Below are 22,530 nucleotides of genomic sequence, written 5' to 3'. Positions count from 1 at the left end.
CCTGAAGAAATAAAATAGTGGATGAACTTACAATGTTTTTGGTATTTATAGTAAGTGTGGCAAGTTCATGTCAATGGGGCTATCAATTTTGAATTATTATATTAGAAAAATATTTTTTCTTACCCTCAGCAGAAATAAAGAGATGTTTTGGAAATTTTCATATAGCGTATATAATGCATTTAGATTATTAAAATAATTACATTTAAGTGTGAAAAGATGGAGGTATCTGCTTATTTAAGGAAAATATCTTTAGTTGTATTAATGCACATGACATTCAAGAAATGTATTTGAATTTGTGACAACATGGATGGACCTTGAGGGTATTATGCTGAGTGAAATAAGACAGAGGGAGAAAGTCAAATACCATATGATCTCACTCATAAGTAGAAGATAAAAACGACAAAAAAAAAAAAAAACACATAGCATTGGAGATTGGACTGGTGGTTACCATTGGGGAGGGGGGAGGGCAAAAGGGGTGATTAGGGTCACATGTGAGGGGATGCACTATAATTAGTGTTCGGGGGGTGAACATGATGTAATGTATCCAGAATTTGAAATATGATTTACATCCAAAACAATAAAAATTAAATAAATAAATAAATAAAATAAAATATAATATAAATTGAAAAAAAATAGTACTTTACCATCTAAAAAAAAAAAGAAATGTATTTGATTGGATGGAATTTTAAACTTCAACATCTCTACTTCCTTTTACTAGCGCCATCACCCAATTGTTAACCAACATTGAGAGATCCAAAGTTTGGTTCAAAATCCCTGACCATTGAACTCAAAGGAATGAATAGGGGGGAAATACAGCTAAACAGACTATAGACTGATTAAGGAAAATCCAAAACATGATTTAGAGCTTGCCATCATTGCCCTGACGTTAGAGGCTTGGTCTTTGTTCTCATATACTTTGTAAAGTCTCTTACCGTGACTTTCAGCAAAAAGTATACACCCTCTGTTTATTTATCTATTTATTTATTTATTATTGAAATGTAACTGACCTATAACATTATTATCAGTTTCAGATGTACAACATAATGATTCAATATCTTTATATATTGCGAAATGATCACCGCAGTACATCTAGTTAACATCCATCACCACAACAGTTAAGATTTTTTTTCTTGTGATGAGAACGTTAAGATCTACTCTCTTAGCAGCCTTCAAATACACAATACAATGTTATTAACTGTAGTCCCCATGCTGTCCATTACATCCCCGGGACTTAATTATTTTGTAACTGGAAGTTTATACTATCTGACCATCTTCAAACTTTCGCCCACTGTCCCACTCCTCTGCCTGTGGCAACCACCAGTCTGTTCTCTGTATTTATGAGTTCATTTGTTGTTGTTGTTATTGTTGTTTTAACGCCCTCTATTTAAATAAAAGAAATATTCCGTCAACCAGTGACCATCACCAGTGATTTCCCCTCGGGTGCAATTTACTACAGTAGAGTTACCATTATGTAACAAGTCAGAAGAATATTTCACACAGATCAGAGCCAGTGTTTTAGTATTATATTTTATGTAGTTCCACAGACAGAAGCAGAATATGTAACTTGAGAATTTTTATTTCATTTTCTAGAAAAATGCTATATATAATTTTGGTAAATAGTGCCAAGGAAGACAATCAAATAAACTGCAATGAAAGGTTCATCTAATGTAATTAAAACTTGAGATTTCTGGGAAATGATATAATAGATGTGGGTTGCTTGATTTAGATCTTGGACTTTAGGGCTGGAATAATATACTATTTTATTTGGTTTTCTCTTACAGATGACTTGTTTAAAGTTCACAAGCTTAAGCCAAATCTGAAGTGGCGACAGGCTTTTGACAACTACTTAAAAACTCTGCCTCCATACTACTTATTAGTATGTATTTATATGTATATATGTATTAACTGTATCAATGATGATTCTTGTCACAAGACATGTCAATGAACCAAAAACTTTATCTCTGATATAAGATAGTTCTTTTTATTTAGAAATACTTGTGTCACCATTGTCTTCTCAAATTATGTGTAAGAGCTTGGAGAAGTCATGGCGGCACAAAAGAGAATTGTTTTCTTTATTTTGTTTCCTTTAACTGCCATGGTTATGTTTATAAAAACACATCTATGTTTCTCTTATTAAAACAAACATTATGAAATTGTAATTGTAATTTTGGAATTTAAGGGAAAAAGTCTGGATTCATGCATTATATCAACTTCCCTTTTTAACTCTAGAAATTCTCAATATGGGGTTTCCCTCTGAAAAAAGAAATTCTGAAGACTTTATATTTACTTGTTACCTGTTAAATGTGTCCTAGACACAGTATAAAGTAGGGGCACTGGCGGGGGAGATCCAAAAGAGTAAAAAATTACTTGACCTCATTTGGGTTCTTACAATTTGAGGAAAATATTCATGATGATTTTGAACTGGTCATATAATTTAAATCAAGATGATCAAAATCGTTTCAGAGGTGGATGTGGTAAATTTTAAGCCAAGTTTCTAGAGGTGAAAAGGCAGAATCTTAAATGGTACCATTGGTGTCACTGGGAGGAGAAATTGGGGTGTGTTGGTTTTTGCCATGGCAGGAATGGGGTGTGCAATCAAATGCAATGTGAACTGATTCTCTGACTTGGGAACTAAGACTGAAAGCAATTGACCTGTTTGAATTTGCTATTCCTTGCTCTTCTTATCCCACTCTCTTCTGATTGTTTTACTCTCTGCTCCTTACCTCTCTACTACTTTCATTGCCACTTTTTAATGTTCCATGTTTGGTTTTATGTGCAGCACCTTGACTTCTAAGAAATGAATCATGTCCCTTTGCCCCTTATAACTGAACTTTGAGTATTTTAAGATTTATTCTATTCTTACTGTTGTGTATTTTGTTTCCTTATAGCCATTAAAGAAAGCACTAAGGATGATGGGAGCTCCAAATCTGATATCAGATAATTTAGATTGTGGACTTAGTTACAGTGTTATCTCTTACCTTAAAAAACTCAGCCAACAGGTAGTATTGGTAAAAACAAACAAACAAAAATCCTTTGCCCTCAGAAGTGCATTTCCTTATTCTTTAGTGTAATTGTAATTTTTCAAATTAAATGTGTATATATTTCTACACTTTATGGATTAGTAATAATGTGATTCTCTATGGCTTCTAGCTTCACCATTAAACTGCAGTTAAGGGTCTGTCAGTATCATTTGATGCTGTGCCATTTCTCCTTTCGCTTGCCAGTTTGTCCTACCCACAAGCTGGTTGATATTTTGTGGCCTAAGAGGGGCAGAGGCTTAATAGAATTATCTCATGGGTCACATTTTGTCTATCTTCAACCTAGTTTCTCCTCAAATCACATTGGGCTAGAGCACCCCCCTTTTTAGGTCAGCACACTGAGGCATGGTGTGATGAAGTGACTTGCCTGAAATTAGTTTTTAGGCAATAAATATCCATATGCTTTTTCTTGGAGAGGGGGAGATGAGACCCGTGTTCTTCAAACTGGAGGGTGATAGGCCCCAAGGGGACCTGAAGAGTGGAGTTCGACCTCCTCTCTTCTTGCCCTCCATCTGTCCCTTTATACCCCCACCTCATTCACCATTATTCACCTTGTCCCTTGCCTGCCCCTCTCTATTAGTACCTCATCCTCCACTCACCCCTACTTATCATACTTCTCACCTCTACCTAGCCCATTCTTTCAGGATGGAAATGTTTGAGAACTACTGAGTTAGAGCTTTACTGCCATACAAATGTGTTATGTTATATGACAGATTAATGCAGCAGCCTTATTTTCTTCTCGTGCACAAATGTATTCCCAGGTAGGGAACAGTCTGGAGCATTTGCAGTGACTATAATGCTTCAAGTTGGGTATGTTTAGAAGTTGGGCCTTTACAAAACAGAGTAGTAAGCAGAAAAGTGTCAGATTTCACTAAAGAACAAAAATGACTCCACAATTTGGGATGCTGACACACTTTGCTAGGAACTGGCAAAAACTTAAGTACGATCTGGAGTTTACCAGTTCCTGCCAGTCCAGTGGGCTCAGAGATGCAAAAGAAAGTAAAGGCAAACACAGATTTCTGATCTACCGAGTGTCCCCTTAGCCCCTTTTCCTCTCTGCTAATAGATTTTTGTTGTTGTTAATGTTTTGTTTTGGTTATTTATTGATTGATCTATTGATTTATATTTTTTTATTTGCTGTTTACCTTAGGCCTTTAAGGCTGTGTCGGCAGGGTATGACCACAAGGAAGAATAGTGAACAGAGTTGAAACTCATGCAGGTTCTGGGATATTCTGGGGCACATCGCTTGTATAGTTTTATAAATGAGCTTTGAGGACCCTTTATGGAAACAGACCCTTCATTTGCTCTTATCCCTTATTTCATGTCTTAATATTTTTAGAAGATAATAAACATACTTAATTACAATAAGTAGAGGAAAATTAATGAATATCTCTAATCAAACCACGAGAAATTCAAAATTATTTTGGGCTTACTGGACATTGGTGGAATTCCATCTTTTAGAGAAAAAGAAAAGATTATTACTAATTTATAGCAGCTCCAATTACTAATTTAATAACTCTGTGTCACCAGTGTTCCTTGAACCATCTCAGAATGTACGTAAATCACAAAATATGCCCAATATATTGCTACAATACACTCTCAAGCAATATTTATCAATATGGTATAATAATGTCTATTAAGAGGACTTTTTGTTATTAATAAGAAACTTATTGAGTACATATTACAAATTGTTTACTTGGTAATGTTTTTTAATTGAAATAACCCTTTTCTTTTTGGATGGTCCAATATTAAAAAGAAAGTTTAATTTTTTCCAGATATAATGCCAAAGTATGTAATCTGAATTTTAGCACTAGTTTGCCTTTATAAATTCCTTTATGTCTGGATCTGAAATGAATATGTTGATTTAGACTAGACTTTCTAGTAACAAAATGTAATTTTAAATGTCTGTGAATATAATTCTTATCCATGGTTTCCATTCTCTCCATGATTCAGTCATAATTTTGACACTAGACAAGAGAAAAAAATCTATTGTTATTTATCTTTGTAGGCCTCCCCCCATTTGCCGTGGTAGTACAGAGAAGCACAGGAAAATGTTTAATTATCCGTTTTTCTGTGATTTGCAATTGATAATTGTTCTGTGGGGTTCTTAAAGTATTGTCTTTCTTAAGTAGTAAAAACGACAGTGACAGTGTAGATCTTTTCATAACATACTATGTACTTTCATTTTAGACCAAACTAGAGTCAGAACGAATACTAGCCTCAGTGGGGAAGAAACCTCCCCAGGAAATTGGAATCAAAGTGAAAAATCATTCTGGAGGTGGCGTGTCGTTGACTCACAGTAAAAATTTTAGAAAACTATTGAAAGAAATAATCGGGGAAACTGTGCCGAGACTGACAGAACTGAATACCAAAGAATTTGCTGGCTTCCAAGTAGGGCTCTTAAACAAGGTAAATTGTAACATGAACAGTTTGTATTTGTTTGAACTTGTCTGACACGTTTATGCCTTTCATATTACTTTAGCTTTGAAATCATTACCATCCTGTTTTGGACTTCATCGTTATTAATGGGCCAGTTTAGGAATTGTCCTGCCAGAAGATGCCAATATGGGATTAAATGTACACGATATGTTTGTGGGGTGGTAATGTCTGTGAAAGAGAAAAGGGAGAGGGAAGAGGAGTAAGAGGGGGAAGCCTTCAGGCCGCAATGCTGATCTAGCATCCATGAGAGGAGTGGGGAACGAAGGAGGAATGGGTATGAAGAGCCTCAGACATGGGTGTAGCTTGTAGAAAGTCTTGGCCAGCCTGATAGGGATCTCTGGCACCAAGATTTCCCATAGAGGAGGTCCATGTTGGCAGAACTCACCTGGCCCTGACGACCCCCACCTTTCTCAGTCACTAGCAAGGAGCAGCCTGGGCAGAACATGGCCTCTGCCCATGTGCTGCAGGAGATCCCAAAGGCCTTGCAGCTGGAGGCATTCAGCTAACTGCGCTCCTTACAAGATCAGCCATTGCGTCCAGGAGGGAGATCCCAGCAGCTCACCTCCGTGGCTACCAGAGGATAGATTACAAGCAGTGGACCTGCAAGGCTGCCGCAGGCATAAATATCAGGATTTGATGTTTTAAATGACATACTTCAAAAAGGATATTCCCAGTGGCTTTAGTGCTTTGTGGGTGTATTAGAATTCAGAACAAGGCCAGCAGGTGAAAATTTTCCACTGGGAAAATTCTACTCTATTCAATTGTATTGAATGTAGAGTTCTTCACTAGGATTTTAAGAGGGTTAAGAATTACGTTTCTATATTAAAAGCCACAGGAGTGACTGAAATTATTTGTTTCATTTCAAATAGGATTTGAAACCTCAGACATACAGAAATGCCTATGATATTCCACGTAGAGGTCTCTTAGACCAGTTAACTCGAATGAGATCCAATCTGCTGAAAACACACAAGTTTATTGTCGGACAGGATGAAGGTAAATGAGGAAAGTACTTTTTGTTGATTAAGAAAATGTCAAGCGTGACTTACACAAAGGTGTTTATTGCACAATGAGTAGGTTATTTTGCAATACTTTAATGTTTAGAATGCCTGTTTTCACTGAATCCTGACATCGCCCCAGGCACAAGTTCATTGTTCTCAGGCTTAAGGGAAAAGGTGCATTAATCAGTGAATATGTTAATCAGTGTGCTTTAGCTCTTGGAAGCCTCAGCGCAGCCCCGTGAGAGAGCTGCTGTTTTTATGCCCATTTAATGGACATGGGAACTGAGAGTGAGCATCTTGGTAGTTTGCCCAGGCTTGGTGAGTTGGAAAGTTGCAGAACCTAAGTCTGTCAGATTTTAGAAATCGCACACCTGAATGCTATCCCACCCGGCCTACTGTGATGCACTCACTCCAGAATTCCTCATTTACATGAAAAGAATGAACCTGATAGTGTCCAGGATAATTGGTGATAGTGTATAACTCCCTTTTGCCATTTTGTTCATTTAATTTTACTTTATTTTATCTGTTTTTTTGGGACGGGGGGAGATTAGCCCTGAGCTAACATCTGCTGCCAATCCTCCTCTTTTTGCTGAGGAAGACTGGCCCTGAGCTCATATCCGTGCCCATCTTCCTCTACTTTATATGTGGGACACCTGCCACAGCATGGCTTGACAAGCAATGCATAAGTCCACACCCAGGATTTGAACCGGCGAACCCTGGGCTGCCAAAGTGGAATGTGCAAACTTAACCACTGCACCACTGGCTGGCCCCCATTTTGTCCATTTTAAACATGGTCATTTGACCATTAAAATGAGCAAATTTTAGCCTGGCCAACCTCCTGAAATAGTGTGCCAAGTTTTGTGGAAAAGGAGGGACTTTTCTAAGAAGAGAGCCTATAGCTTTAGTCAAATTCTCCAAGAGGGTAAGGCTTGGTTCTCTAGGTGATAAGAGAAAACCATGGAGCCTAGGCTCTTTGAAACACAGAACAAATATGGTGTTTTGAGTTGGGATGGTCGTATGACAGATGTCAGCCCATTCTCAAACCTTGTTTGAAAGGTAAGGGAATTGCTCTTGGCCTAGTGATTTGAGCTTGTATGCAGTAGTGATGGTAGACTGAGTAATGAGTGGGATGAAGAGAGATGATTTTAGATCCTAGAATGCTACATTCAAGATATTAGACTATTGGATGCCAAGATACACATTGCTAAGCTAGACTCTGATCATGTCCTGTCAAAAGGACCATACACTTCAGCTGTGTAGCATCTGTTTCTTCTCTGACGATTTTGCAGATTCCCTTCATAGTGTTCCAGTTGCACAAATGGGTAACTATCAGGAATACCTAAAGACATTGGCTTCCCCACTTCGAGAGATTGATCCAGATCAACCAAAAAGACTGCATACTTTTGGCAATCCGTTCAAACAAGATAAGAAGGTAGGATACCTATTTCTATGTCTGCCCAAATTGTGATATTCGTGCTATAATTCCTTTCTTCTTGGCAAGATGAATATACATCAGAGGTTCTCCTTCTCTTTGTTTAAAAGATAAAATATGAATCCAGGGCTCTTTGTGAGTGGAAAGCAGGAGCCTCCTGATGCAAGAGTGTGTCGGTTGAAGCAAATAATAGCTGACATTTATTGAGTACCTAGTAGAAGCTGGTGTCTTAAATTGTCACATTTAATGCTCATAACTGTTATTCAGATGAGTATTACTATCTGCCCTTTAATAAAAAGAAATCAAGGCTCACAGTGGTCAAATGGCTTACCCTGAGTGACACAGATGATGAGAGTCAGGATTTGAACCCACATCTTTCCAGCTCCAGAGTTTGTATTCATTTCCACCTCTACACACTAATTCCTTTAATATTGAGATTGCCATTCATTTCCTCTCTTTCCATTATTCAGATCTCTAGTGCTTTATCTAGACAGTGATGAAGTGCTCCTCTTGAAATATGAAGTACTAGGTGATGTTGCTTTATTTGGCTCGTCCTACTAGAGATCTAAATGTGAGATGAGTGTGTGTGTGTGTCTGTCTGTGTGTATGTGTAAGATAGACTGACTTGACCATTGAAGCATGGAGATGAATGGGGATTATGTCTGCACTCTTGGAGGAGACCATTGGTATTATGGTGCAGACTCATGCAGTAATCTCTTCTGTAACCAAACCAGACTGTGAAAAGTATTCCACCTCACCCCAATCATCAATTAGTTGGAGTTTTTCTTAATCATTCTGTGTCTTGTTTTCCTCATTGTAGTACAAGGGATAATTATTACACCTAACTAACAGAGCTCTGTGGAGTGTTGAGTTAGCACATGTATGCCATTTAGAACATTACCTGACACGTAGTAAATGCTCAGTGAATATGTTTTCCCCTTTCTGTACTATTTTGCTTTGGAAAATGCCTTGGAGAAGCCATTTATCGTGATTTTATTCAAATAATGGAGTGCATATTCTTTGGTTATCCTTGGATGAGGGCAGCTTTTAGCTAACCTATACTGCCGGCTCTCATCTTTTATCTGTCCCCAAGAGTGAAAAGCCCCCTCCTTTCTGTCCAGCACCAAGGTGGACATATTTGAATCTCTGTGCGGTTGCCGTTAAGGGAATTACATTTTCCATCTCCCTGCCCTTCAGTATCTACATGCAGCATTCTGTACGGTGATAATCAATATTTCTTAATGAGTTTAAAGCACAAAAGCACACAGAAAGAAATTATTTCCCTTAGCAAGGGTTGATTCGGAATCATTTGTACTTCTTCAGAAAGGTAACTGGGTTTATGCCCATTTCAGTTGATGAGAATTGCTTATTTCCTAAGCTTTCTGGTTAGTCATGATTCTACTAGATTTGACCTTGGACAGCACCTTATATTTCAGTTTCCTCCTTGTTCCACTGAGACTGGATTAAAATTGAGTAGCATTTTCTGAACAGAGTCTGTGCGGGGCCTGGTAAATCTTTGGCCCATGATTAAGGCCTTTGTTGGTGATGTAACGCGTGATTGCATATGCCTAGGAAGAGTGCTTGCAGTGTCGTCTTTAATGGAATTTGTTCATTGATGTTTTTCAGGGAATGATGATTGATGAAGCAGATGAGTTTGTAGCAGGGCCACAAAACAAAGTGAAACGTCCTGGAGAACCCAACAGTCCTCTGTCATCTAAGAGAAGGCGGAGTATGTCCCTGCTGTTGAGGAAACCACAAACACCACCTACTGTAACTAACCATGTGGGCGGAAAGGGACCACCCTCAGCCTCGTGGTTCCCATCTTATCCAAACCTCATAAAACCCACCCTTGTACATACAGGTATAGAGTAGTGGTTGTGATTTCCTTATGGCTCCTAGAGGACTAAGACACTAAACAATTTTCTTTTCCTTTGTATTCATTTCTTTTGTATTCAGTTCTTGTTCATTAAGTAATCCATTACTAAACCATCGATGTGGTAGGTACAAAGGGCCCTGTGGGGAGCAGATCCTGTTTCAAGGCTCTCAATCTCTGTGAACGGGGAGAAGATCCATACTTACATGGTAGTTAACACAAGATGAAGCAATGGAGATATGCGCAGGGTTGCTTTGCCAGGGCAAGGCCTAATGAGACGTGCCCATTTGGATTGCTGCACACATCGGAATGATAAAGCAGGTTCCCGAGGCAGTAGGAGCAAATGGGCTCAATAAGAAGATGGGTCTGCACTCGCTCTCTGTGTCCTCATCTCCTCTTCATGCTCTGCTCCAGTGCAGTCCGGCCCTGCCTCCTGCACACCACTGAAACAGGTCTCATCAGGGTCCCCAGTCTGCCACAGGTTGCCATTCCTTCTCAGCAGTATTTGACACAGTCGTTCACTCTCTCCTCTGTGGAAACTTTCTTGGGTTCCCAGACCCCACAAACTCCTGGTTTTCTTTTCCCTTTCATAGAAAGGGGATCCTTTTCATCCTCTTTTTCTGGTTTCTCCCCTTCCTTCCCACTTCTAAATAATGCAGGGACCCAGCAAGGCTCCATCCTGGATCTGCTCCTTGTCACTGCAGTCTCTCCATAGGGGATCCCATGAAGGCCTGGGGCTTTAAAGAAGATGTACATGTCAACACCTTGGATATTTATACCTCTAGACTACAACTTGCTCCAAACTCCAGACTCAAATTTACCTGTGGACATGGTATCTCTCCTTAGGTGTCTAACAGACATATAAAACTCAGTAGGTTTCATGTGTTTCAGCTGAACTTCTGACCTTCCCTCTCTCCAAAACAGCTCATCTTGCAGCCTTCCCCAGTGCAGTTAATAACACCATCCAGTGGTGTGCTGGTAACGCTGTAACAGCCGACTGCCCACAGGTGTGGGGTTGGGAGGGTGGAGAAGCCCTGGATGGTAATGCTTGCAGATTTCCAGTGTAAATAATGCCAGCGTTATCGATGTCAGGCTATCAGCGTGAGGTCACTGAGCCAGATTGGGAAGAGTTGAACACAATCCACTCTCACGAGCAATTGTGCACTGGCACCTGCACACCCCTGGCACTATTTTTTACCCAGTGGTTCAGGTGAAAATCTTAGAGTTACCATAATTTCTCTTTTATTTTATCACTTCCATCCATTAGCAAGTCCAGGCAACTTGATGACCAATATAAATCCTGCATCCCACCGTTTCTCTCTCTCTCTCCAGTCGAGGCTGCCATCAGCTGTCACCAAGCTACTCCAATAGCTTCTTACCTGATTTCCCTGCTTCCCATCGTCACCTCATCTAAACCATTTTTTGACCTGCAGCCAGAGTGATAGTGTCGCCACAGAAATCAGATCACGCCGTGTCCATCCTGAAAACCCGTCATCAACTTTCCTATCCTCAGAACAGAATCTGGACTCCCTACTACAGTCTATAAACTCTGCACATCTTGGCCCTGCCATCCTCTCCTAACTCATGTCCTGTGGGTCTCCTCCTTGCTCTCTTTGCCTCTGTCCTTTGCTCTGTGTTCCCGGCTCGTCCTCTCCTGCAGGCCCTGCGCTTGCTGTTACCGCAGCCTGGAACTCTTCCTCTGCCTGTGCACAGGCCGGCTCTTTCTCCTCCTCCAAGCTCTGCCCAAAGGATGTCTCCCCAGAAGGCCCTGCTGGACCACGTGGTCCATAGAGGCTCCCTCTCCTGCTGTCTGTCACATCCCTGCTTACTTCTTCCCTAACACGGATTCAGACTGTAACGATCTTGCTTGCTCCTTGTGCACTTCCTGTCTGACATCCCCATGCGAATGTGAGTTGCCATAAGGCTAGGGATCGTTTCTGTCTGTCTTGTTCCTGGGCAATCCCCCAGCTCCTGGCACAGTGCCTGGCACAGAGGAGATGAGGAAATGAAATAGAGGTGTCAGACTTGGAGTAAAAAGAAACCCACTTCTTTGACAGAAAAGAATAATGAGAATCATAGACAGACAAGGATTTTTGGTGACGGAGTGCATATAAAGCCTTCAGATCTAACGGCTGCCTCTGTTTTCTTAGAACTTTTGAGGCAGAGAGGGGAGAGGTTGAGGGCAGCCCACATCATCTGGTGTCAAGCTCAGTAAAGCATGCATTTTATAGGTGAATTATAGAAATCATGACATCAAGTGAGAATTGCTGCTTTTCAGCTTGTAAAGCACAAGCTGCCACTAAACCAGGAGTGCAGGATTTGAGGATGTTTATTAGCTGTGCCGTCTTACTTGGTTTCCATGTGTATTCATAGTGCCATGAAGAGAAAAAAGTGGTCTTATTGTATTATCTTCCTGAGCTCAATTTGAGGGGGGTCTCCGACTCCATCTGGTACATCCTCTTCTTTTATGAAACAAATAATTTCCTCAAAACTGAGGAGCACCAGGATCTGCCTGTGGGGTTGATAGAACACACCTACCTCACAGCTCAACTTCTTAATTTGATTTCCAGATGTTACTGTCATTCACGATGTCCATGAGGAGAAGACGGAAAATGGTCAAACCCCACCAGATGGCTTCTTGTCAAAATCTGCTGCACCAGAGCTGATGAATATGGCGGGAGATGGGGTTCCACCCAACCAATCGGATTCTCTGTCTGATGACTTCATTAGTCTCAGGAAGGATGGCCTCATTCCCAAACCTGGTGGTAATGCACTTGTGGGAGGAACCAAAAACTGCAGCATCTCTGTAAATGATCAGAAGGTCTCAGTAACGTCTACTTTGGGAGCTGTGCCAAATACATTGCAAATAACTCCTGCTATGGCACAAGGAATCAATGCTGATATAAAACATCAGTTAATGAAGGAAGTTCGAAAATTTGGACGAAGTAAGTAGTGAAAGAACACCTATCAACAATATATTGGGAGGTCCCTCTCCTTCTATGATTCAGAATAGTTTCAAGCTATCTCTTTGGGTGCATTTTTGGGAAGTGTTGGGCTTTCACATAATTTAAAGTGATTCCTCTTGCTTTAACTAAAAAAACCTAGTACACATTTTGTCTCTTTTTTCCCCCTTACTTATTGTAATGGTTTCCTTTTGCTGCTGTGGCAAGTGACCACAAACCTTGTAGCTCAAAACTGTATTATCTTGCAGTTGTAGAAGTCAGAATTCTGAAGTTATTTTCACTGGGCTAAAATGAAGGGGTTGACAGGCCAGCGTTCCTTCTGGAGGCTCTAGGAGAACCTGTTTCTTTGCCTTTTCTAGCTTCTACAGGCTGCCTGCTGTCCTTAGCTCATGGCCCCTCCTCCATCTTCAAGCTTGCAATGTTACCAGCTTCTCTCCTCTCTAACCTCTGCTCCCATCTTTCCGTCTTTTCTCTCTGACTCTGACTCTGCTGCCTTACATCTGTAAGGATCTTTGGGCCAAGTACAACCTTGGGCCTACATGCATAAACCTGGATGATCCCCCATCTCAAGATCCGTAACTTAATTACATCTGCAAAGTGAAATCCCTTTTGCCATATAAGGCAACATATTCATGGGCCCCAGGGATCAGGACATGGCCAACTTTGGGGGCCATTATTCAGCCTATCATATTTGTTTAGTGTTTACAAGAGTTTCCTTAGTAGATGTGTGCAGATGTGTTGATTTGAGTGTTTAAAATACAAACTATATCTAACTTTCCACCCATGAAGAATGTTTACTGAGGATGTGTAAAGACTGAATTTTACTTCCCATTCGTATTTTTTAAAATACTGAAGTTTTTTTCTTTTTAATATCTTCAGAGTATGAAAGAATTTTCATTTTGCTTGAAGGAGTGCAAGGACCTCTTGCAGTCAAGAAACAATTTGTTGAATTTACCATCAAGGAAGCTGCAAGGTGGGTATGAAGAGGAACTCTTTATTTTTTTAAGCAGTAGGGCCCAAGGCAGCATGGGCAGAGGAATAGGCTTTGCCTTGCTTTTCTCAAACCGTGGCCCTGCCTCGGAGTTAAGGCTGTCTCCAGAAGCATTGAGATTGATATTATCTGAGTCCAACTCATTCATCCAAGTCTGTGGAGCGTTCTAGACTCACCACAGTCTGAGGCGGCCTCGGGCCCTCAACTGGCACTGGTAGTATTTACTAAACCCTAGCTTTACGTGAGGATACATTTTCTATTCCCATGTAAACTGTCAATTCCACTTTGTACCCTGCACACGGTCTTACACATAAGTGCTTTAAGCATCTTTTGGTTAATAAAATTTCTCTTTATTTTTAGGTTTAAAAGACGAGTCTTAATTCAGTACCTTGAGAAGGTACTAGAAAAAATAGATTCCCACTACCTTCTCAACAATGTTAATCACATCAACAGCAGATCATCGTGTTAATGCAAAGGCCAAGGAGAAAAAAGGACAAGTGTCTGTGCTGTAGGATGGAACAGGATATTGTTGAAGCTTCCTAGAATGTTTTAGTCAAGAAGAAGCTGTGGAGCTTTTTTATTTTATGATTCTCTGACAGTAAAAGCTGGCTTTTGCCCTAAGAGTTTTCTTCGAAAGGATTAGTTTGTTGTTTCGTTGTTTCTTTTCTTCATTGAGGAAGGTGATGTTATAAATTCAGCAGGTTAATTCCAGTAAACGCTGCCGGCCGTGCCATGGGCGATGAGGCTTCACTCATTTGAACTTTGGCATTCCAGGCATTTCCTGGGTGACCAGGGGCCACGTGCAGGTGGAGCGCTGCTTGCTGCTCTTGCTACATCCTTTAGGAAGAATAAGTGTCCAGAATCCAACTGGTAATCTCGTGTGTGCCGAACAAAGTTTTCAACAATTCCTAGTTGTGCCTTTTAAACCATGCAATATTCAGGAGAGTTTGAATCAAAGAGTAAGAAAGCTGCTATTCGGGTAACTTATTTCTCTGTGGGCGGGGGCAGGGAGAGTCACCAAGCAATCTACCTCCAACTCTCTTCTATTTTGTCTAGAGACTTTACCAAGTGCACCTGAGGCTGCCCCAACCCCCGACATTTGTTCTTGCATGTGGCGACAGAAAGGCTTCAGGTAGACTTGTACATTCTGTGCTTTGGAAGCACTAAAAGAAAAAATTATGTGTATATTTCCTTTAATGTTTATACAAAGGTTTATATGGAGCAGTATTGTCATGTTTGTATTAATTTGCAAAAATTTAAGTCTACACAGAGATTTTGACTTTGCATATATAAAATAAATCATTTTATTGATTTTCACAAGTTCATTAATACTAAAGAAATTTCGAGTTTTGTCTTTCTTGTGATTTGTTATTCCTTTTGGGAAAAAAGTGCACACTGTTAAATTAAGATGGTAACATAAGAATTTAAATTTTCAGACATCCCTCACAGAACTGAGTGATGTTGGTGAAAATGGCAGAGTAGGGTACTCTGGGGGTCAATCCCTCTCCAGAAACACTGAAAACTGGAAAAAAGGGTCAGAATCAAGTTTATTGGAACTTTGGAAGATAGTGAAAGGTTTACAACAACCAAGTGCATGCTGAATCTGGAGAAAAGTTGAACGTGATGGGAAAGTTTTGTGGCATTTTAACTTATTCTTGCACACCCTCCTCTCTGGCATAGCTGTGGTCTTAAAGATGGCAGCCTGCGTTCCAAGTCGGGGTTCCTGGTTCTGGAGGGAGGAGAATGGACCTTATTCCCAAGGAATTGTGTTCGTCCGTTTGAACCTGTCCGGGGGGCTCCCTGAAGGACTGACACAAGGGGATGGATTGCTCTTGTTTCACCTAACTCCAAACTCTCTTAGGGTGGAGGCGTGGCTATGTGGAGGATGTGCCTCAAAATCATTGAAAGGCAAGTGAACAAGCTGCTGCTGCCGGCAGCAAGCAATAGACATGCCAACATCCTGGGAGGGAACATTGGGGAGTGAGATACTTTACAGAATAAGGGCTTTGGAATGCTCCCAAGTATACCTGGGTATCCAGAAAACCATGTGCTTGCCCAGCGCAGGACTCAGAGTCAGAAAAGACCTGAGAAGGCCGTAAGATTTCTCCTCTGGCTAATCTTTAGGCTCAGCACAATAATGGATAGAACAACTAGTCAGAAGATCAGTAAGGAAGCAGAGGACTTGAACAACACCATAAACCGATTAGGCCTAGTAGGCACCTATAGAACACCCACCCAACAACAGCAGGGCACACATTCTTCTCAAATGCTCACGGAGTATTCTCTGGGATTGACCATATAGTAAGCCACAAAACAAGTCTTAATAAATTTTAAAAGATTGAAATCATACAAAGTATCTTCTTTGCCATAATGGAGTCAAACTAGGAAGCAGTAACAGTAGTCGGACCCTCACCTCATACCATATACAAAAATTAACTAAAAATGAATCAATACCGAAATATATGACTTAAAACCATAAAACTCTTAGAAGGAAACCTGAGGAAACTTTCATGACCTTGGTTGGATTTTGCAATGGTTTCTTAAATATGACACCAAAAAGCACAAGCAACAAAAGAAAAATACAGATAATTTGACTTCAAAATTAAAAGCTTTTGTGCATCAAAGGGCTCTTTCAAGAGAGTGAAAAGACAAGCCACAGGATGGGAGGAGATATTTGCAAAGCATACATCTGGTAAGCATCTTGTATCCATAATATAAAAAGAGTTCTTTCAACTCAACAACGAAAAGACAATCTAAGGAAAAACAGGCAGAGAATTTGAAAAGACATATCTCCAGAGAACATATACAGATGGCCAAGAAGTACATGAAAAGATGCTCAATATCATTAGTCATTAGGAACATGCAAAATCAAAACCACAATAAGATAGTGCTTCACACCTACTAGGATAGACACAATCAAAAGCAGAAAATAACAAATGCTGAGGATGTAGAGAAGTTGGAACCCTCATACATTGTTAGGAACGAAGTACTAATGCATGCTACAACAAGGATGAACATTGAAAGCATTATGCTAAGTGAATGAAACCAGACAAAACAGGGCACATATTGTATGATTCCATTTATATGCAATATCAAGAAACTGGCAAATCCATAGAGGCAAAAAGTAGATAACTGGTTGTGAGGGGGAGGGGTGGGGGTGGGAAATGGGGAATGGCTGCTAATGCAGTTTCCTTTTAGGATAGTGAAAAAGTCCTAGAAACAGTTCTGCGATGGTTGCACAGCATTGTGAAGGTACTTTGTGCCATTGAATTATCCATTTTAAAATGGTAAATTCTATGTGTAATTGACAACAACAACAAAATGCTCCAGAACAATCCAGCTGCCTTCTGACGCCACATATGGAGCAGAATGATTGCCCCTCTCAGCCCTGCTCAAAGTCCTGACATACAAAATTATGAGAGGCAATAATGTTTTTTTAAAAATTACTGACTTCTGGTTTCTGGTCCTGCATGTAAGGAACTTGGATGTTGCCACTTCATCCCAACAAGGAAAAGGCTGAACAGCCTGAAAAATCAACAACTCTTCTTGGAGCCGTAAGAGAGGGAAGGACATAGGGCAAACCACTGCCCTCCAATGTTGGAGAGACAGGCAGGCAAACAAACTAACTAAAACATGGTTCAAAGACATCAGTCTTAGCAATACCTTTTCAAATACAATGTCTACCCAGGCAAGGGAAACAAAAGAAAAAATAAACAAATGGGACTATATGAGACTAAGAAGCTTCTGCAAGGCAAAGGAAACCATGAACAAAACAAAAAGACAACCCACCAACTGGGAGAAAATATTTGCAAACCATATATCCAACAAGTGGTTAATTTCCAAAATATATAAAGAACTCATACATCTCAACAACGAAGAAAACAAACAACCTGATCAAAAAATGGGCAGAGGATATGAGCAGCCATTTCTCCAAAGAAGACATACAGATGGCCAACAGGCACATGAAAGGATGTTTAACATCACTAATTATCAGGGAAATGCAGATCAAAACTACAATGAGATATCACCTTAAACCTGTTAGAATGGCTATAATTAACAAGATGAGAAATAGCAAGTGCTGGAGAGGATGTGGAGAAAAGAGAACCCTCATACACTGCTGGTGGGAAAGCAATCTGGTGCAGCCACTATGGAAAACGGTGTGAAGATTCCTCAAAAAATTAAAAGTAGAAATACCATACAATCCAGCTATCCTACTACTGGGTATTTATCCAAATAACATGAAATCAACAATACAAAGAACTTTATGTACCCTTATGTTCATTACAGCATTATTCACAATAGCCAAGACATGGAAGCAACCCAAGTGCCCATCAACGGATGAATGGATAAAGAAGATGTGGTATATATATACAGTGGAATGCTACTCAGCCATAAAAAAGACAAAATTGTCCCATTTGCAATGACATGGATGGACCTTGAGGGTATTATGTTAAGCAAAAGAAGCCAGACAGAAAAAGACAAACACTGTATGATTTCACTCATATGTAGAAGATAAATAAACACACGGACAAAGAGAGCAGATTAGTGGTTACCAGAAGGAAACGGGGTGGGGGGAGGGGAAAGGGGTAAAGGGGCACATATGGATGGTGACAGATAAAGATTAGATTATTGGGGATGAACACAATGCAGTCTATACAGAAACTGATATATAATAATGTACACCTGGATCGAGGGCCGCTCCAAATTAACATTTAAGAGCAAGCCTGCGAGTTCGCCGAGGACGCCAGGAGTCCGAGGGGAAGCCGGCTCGGTCCCCCGGGACTTCCGCCTTCAGGGGCGAGGGCCGCTCAGGTGGGGACCTCGGGCGGCGCTGCCACCCGGCCCCGCGGCCCCGGCGCCCACCCTAGCCCAGCCCGGCCTCTCGGCCCCAGCTCGGCCGCACTGAGAGCATGATCCGCAAGACGTGCAGCCGCAGCGGCACGCTCCTGTCTTTGAAGGCGGTGGTGAGGAAGCAGCCGAAGGGAATGTGCAGGTGCTGGTCTCTTCCTGTTTGGTGTAATTGAAGATGTATGCAAGAAGGTTCCTTTCATTTCTCCATCAAGGAAGATGCTGGCTTTGAGATGTGAATGTCTGCTCCTAATGAAGGTAGAATTTCAAGTGTATAAGGCTCAGAGAAAACAGCCCTTGGAGAGCATCTTTCTGAAGCAAAGGCGGAAAGACGTCCGCAAAGGTGCAGTCTGGATGTAGAGGCTGCCACAGCTTGCCCTAGAGGTAGGCTTGATGTACATCTGCAGAGTGTGGGGCCTCAGCCGATGCTGCTGTGACAAGAGCTGGAACGAGGATTCCTCATGGAGAAATAGGTCTTTCTGTATATAGACCTTTTAGATATTAGAAGCCAACATGTATCCGTTGCTTTTAGAATGTGGGACAGCTGATTGCTTTGCTCCCACAAAACACTAGTAAAGTTCTAGAATTAAAATTGGGATTCCTCAAATTCGACATTTAGGTGTAAGCTGGACTGCAGAACAATAACATTGAATCCATGTGGCTTATCTATGGGATCAAATATAAAAATGCCCAAAGAATCAATAGATAAACTTCAAAGTGACAGAGTGGGCATGAAGACTAGACCCAAGCTGCTGATCAAGCCGGCACCACTCAGACTGAGGAAACGTGCCCTGGATTTTAGAATTCAGAGTGGAGGAAAGAGAGCATCAGGAGAGATTTATATAGGCCACTCAGGGAACAAGTGTTCAAAATCCCCAAAGTAGCTTCCAGTTCAGGAATTTATTGAGGATGATTTTCCAGTTGGAACAAATGTGGAAAACCTGATGAACACTTTCTCTCAGATACAAGTTTCTTAAATCTAAGCAATTCTATAAGAAAAGACAGTGGCGGCAGCCTTGCAGGCACAAAACTAAAAATGTCACCTTACAAGATCCTGTGGAGGCCCTATTCCCTTAGAGAGCTCTCACACAAAGCTCGGAATGCCAGAAATGTGAGGGTCAAAAGGGAAATGGAAATTCAGATATTTTTACTGGACAGGAAGAAAAGTACCCTAAACAAGACCTGGTCGCTGGGACTGTCTCCACTGCAAATTTCAAATCTTTTCAAAAAGACTTCAGTGTCACAAGTGTCACTCTCTGAGAGAGGAGATAGTAAGTATGGGTGGGCTTTTTCTTCCAGATATAGTAAATTCATGGTACCAAAAAAACCCAATAATGTACACCTGAAATTACACAAGGTTATAAATCAATATGACCTCAATAAAAGAATTTTAAAATAAATAAATATATAAATGGACCAAAGATAACAGACATCTCACCAAAGAAGATATACAGATAGCAAATAAGTATATGAAAAGACAAACCATATCATATATCATCAAGGAAATGCCAGTTTAAAAACAACGAGGGGCCGACCCCGTGGCTGAGTGGTTAAGTTTGTGCGCTCCACTTTGGCAGCCCAGGGTTTCGCTGGTTCGGGTCCTGGGAGCAGACATGGCACCGCTCGTCAGGCCATGCTGAGGCGATGTCCCACGTGCCACAACAGAAGGACTCACAACTAAAATATACAACTATGTACTGGGGGGATTTGGGGAGAAAAAGCAGAAAAAAGAAAAAGATTGGCAACAGTTGTCAGCTCAGGTGTCAATCTTTAAAAAAGAAAAAAGAAACTAACGAGATACCACAACACTCCTATTAGAATGGCCAAAATCCAGAACACTGACAACACCAAATGTTGACAAGGATGTGGAGCAACAGGGACTTTGATTCATTGCTTGTGGGAATGCAAAATGGCACAGTCACTTTGAAAGACAGTTTGGTGGTTTCTTACAAACTAAACATACTCTTGCCATACAATCCAGCAATCACTCTCGTTGGAATTTAGGAGTTGAAAGGAGTTGAAAACTTGTGTCCACAGAAAAATCTACACATTGATATTTATAGCAGCTTTATTCATACTCGCCAAAACTTGGAAGCGACCAGGATGTCCTTCAGTGGATGAATGGATAAATAAACTGGTACATCCAGAGAATGGAATATCATTCAGTGCTAAAAAGAAATGAGCTATCAAGCCATGAAAAGACATGGGGGAGAACTCAGTGCATATTACTAAGTGAAAGAGGCCAATATGGAAAGCTATATAGTGCATAATTCCAACTATATGACATTCTGGAAAAGGCAAAACTATGACGACAATAAAACGATCAGTGGTTGCCAGGGGTTGGAAAGATTGAGAAGAGGTAAATAGAGCACAGAGGATTTTTAAGGCAGTGAAAATACTCCATATGATACTATAGTGATGGATACATGTCCTTTTACATTTGTCCAAACCCATAGGATGTAACACACCAAGATCGAACCCTAATGTAAACTATGGACTTTGGGTGATTATGATGTGTCAATGTAGGTTCATCAATTGTAACAAATGTACCACTCTGGGATGTTGGATGTGGGATGTTGATAAAGGGGGAAGCTATGCATGTGTGAGGAAGGGGTTATATGGGAAATCTCTGTACCCTGTCAATTTTGCTGTGAACCTAAAACTGTTCTAAAAAGATAAAGTCTAAAAATATTCACCTACTGCAATGGACTCAATATTTGTGTGACCTCAACTTTCAAGTTGAAATCAGAGTTCCACCCTCCAGGACTGCGAGAAATAAATTTCTGTTGTTTTTAAGTCACTGAGTCTATGGTATTCTGTTATAGCAGCCTGAACGGACTAAGACACAATCAATAATGGTATTTATTTATGCTTTATTTGGAAATGTTGAACTGAGCAACAAGGAAATTGCAAAAGATAGAATTCAAAAGAGTTCCTATCTACAATATGTCAGCACAGAGAAAACTACTGAACTCTAGAAGCAGATGGTATGATGAGGCTTAATAAGGTTTAGTCCTCGTCCTGCCTATATCAGTCAACTAGAGAAGCAGAAAAACTAGGGGATATATGTGTTATTGTTGTTGTTGCTTCTGCTGCTGCTGCTGCTGTTACAGAAAATTGGCCTTACCTATGTAATTGTGGCATGTGGTTAAGAAATGTGCATAAAAGTGCTGTCGCCTCAACTGAGGTAGAGAGGAAGACTAGCAGGCTGAAACCCACAAACATTATCTAGAAGCCCACAAGAACAGACAAAATACATCTCCATTCTTGTTGCCTCTGACCTCGGTGACAAGGGATCTGCAGAATCCAGGGCCCTGCTTCACGGAGCTAAACACAACACCTGGTCCAAAAGAAAGAGAAACTAAGGGAGAATCTAGGGGAAGGCAGAGGAATTGTAGGCCCAGCCGCTGCTTCACGCTAAATGGTGAATTAAGCAGAGCAGCAACAAGGTGTAGGAGCTACAAAATGGTAGCTGCTTCTCTTTCACCACACTCTCCAATGCCCAATACCTGCCCTGTGGCACACTCTGACTGGAAACATACAGGAAATGGATGTGTCTGTAATGTGAGTCACCTAACCAAGTCAACGCACCACAGAGGGCACCTCTCATCCTCTTGGTACCCATGAAGATCTCTTTAAACCATACCTAGTCACGAAACAAAATCCATAAGAAGATCATAATCCTGCCTAACATGATACAAGTTTCCCCACTTACAGCTGATAACATGTTAACCCTTTTCATAAAGAGGATACAAAGTTCAACCTTTGCCTTTAGGTCTTATTCATTCTTTTGCTGCATATCACACCCTGTTGTTAATATCCTTTGTCTTAACTACTGAGAAATAAAATTAACTCTTACTAAGACATCTTACATTAGCAGCTAAGGGGGTGAGAGAGTGTCAAAATATTTGGTTAATATATATGGGAATGAATTCATATAAAGATAAA

General features: G+C 40.6%; 1 protein-coding gene across 6 annotated transcripts in view; it reads left to right on the top strand.

Annotated features, from left to right (window-relative positions):
• LOC124245668 (integrator complex subunit 6-like) overlaps positions 1-15,074 on the top strand; it is a 53,686-nt gene extending 38,612 nt beyond the window's left edge. For 3 of the 6 annotated variants that reach the window (XM_046673250.1, XM_046673247.1, XM_046673253.1), the window contains 9 exons: positions 1,782-1,876; positions 2,889-2,999; positions 5,229-5,447; positions 6,347-6,470; positions 7,765-7,907; positions 9,534-9,768; positions 12,351-12,725; positions 13,623-13,716; positions 14,095-15,074. In XM_046673250.1, coding sequence (XP_046529206.1) covers positions 1,782-1,876; positions 2,889-2,999; positions 5,229-5,447; positions 6,347-6,470; positions 7,765-7,907; positions 9,534-9,768; positions 12,351-12,725; positions 13,623-13,716; positions 14,095-14,203 — 1,505 coding nt within the window. In that variant the 3' untranslated portion in view covers positions 14,204-15,074. The remainder of the gene's footprint in view (positions 1-1,781; positions 1,877-2,888; positions 3,000-5,228; positions 5,448-6,346; positions 6,471-7,764; positions 7,908-9,533; positions 9,769-12,350; positions 12,726-13,622; positions 13,717-14,094) is intronic. The other 3 variants (XM_046673249.1, XM_046673248.1, XM_046673252.1) reach the window with 3 other exon arrangements.
• Positions 15,075-22,530: the final 7,456 nt, after the last annotated feature.

The sequence above is a fragment of the Equus quagga genome, chromosome 10 (assembly GCF_021613505.1).
Source record: "Equus quagga isolate Etosha38 chromosome 10, UCLA_HA_Equagga_1.0, whole genome shotgun sequence".
Taxonomy (NCBI): Eukaryota; Metazoa; Chordata; class Mammalia; order Perissodactyla; family Equidae; genus Equus; species Equus quagga.
This window is presented reverse-complemented; position numbering and strand designations above follow the sequence as displayed.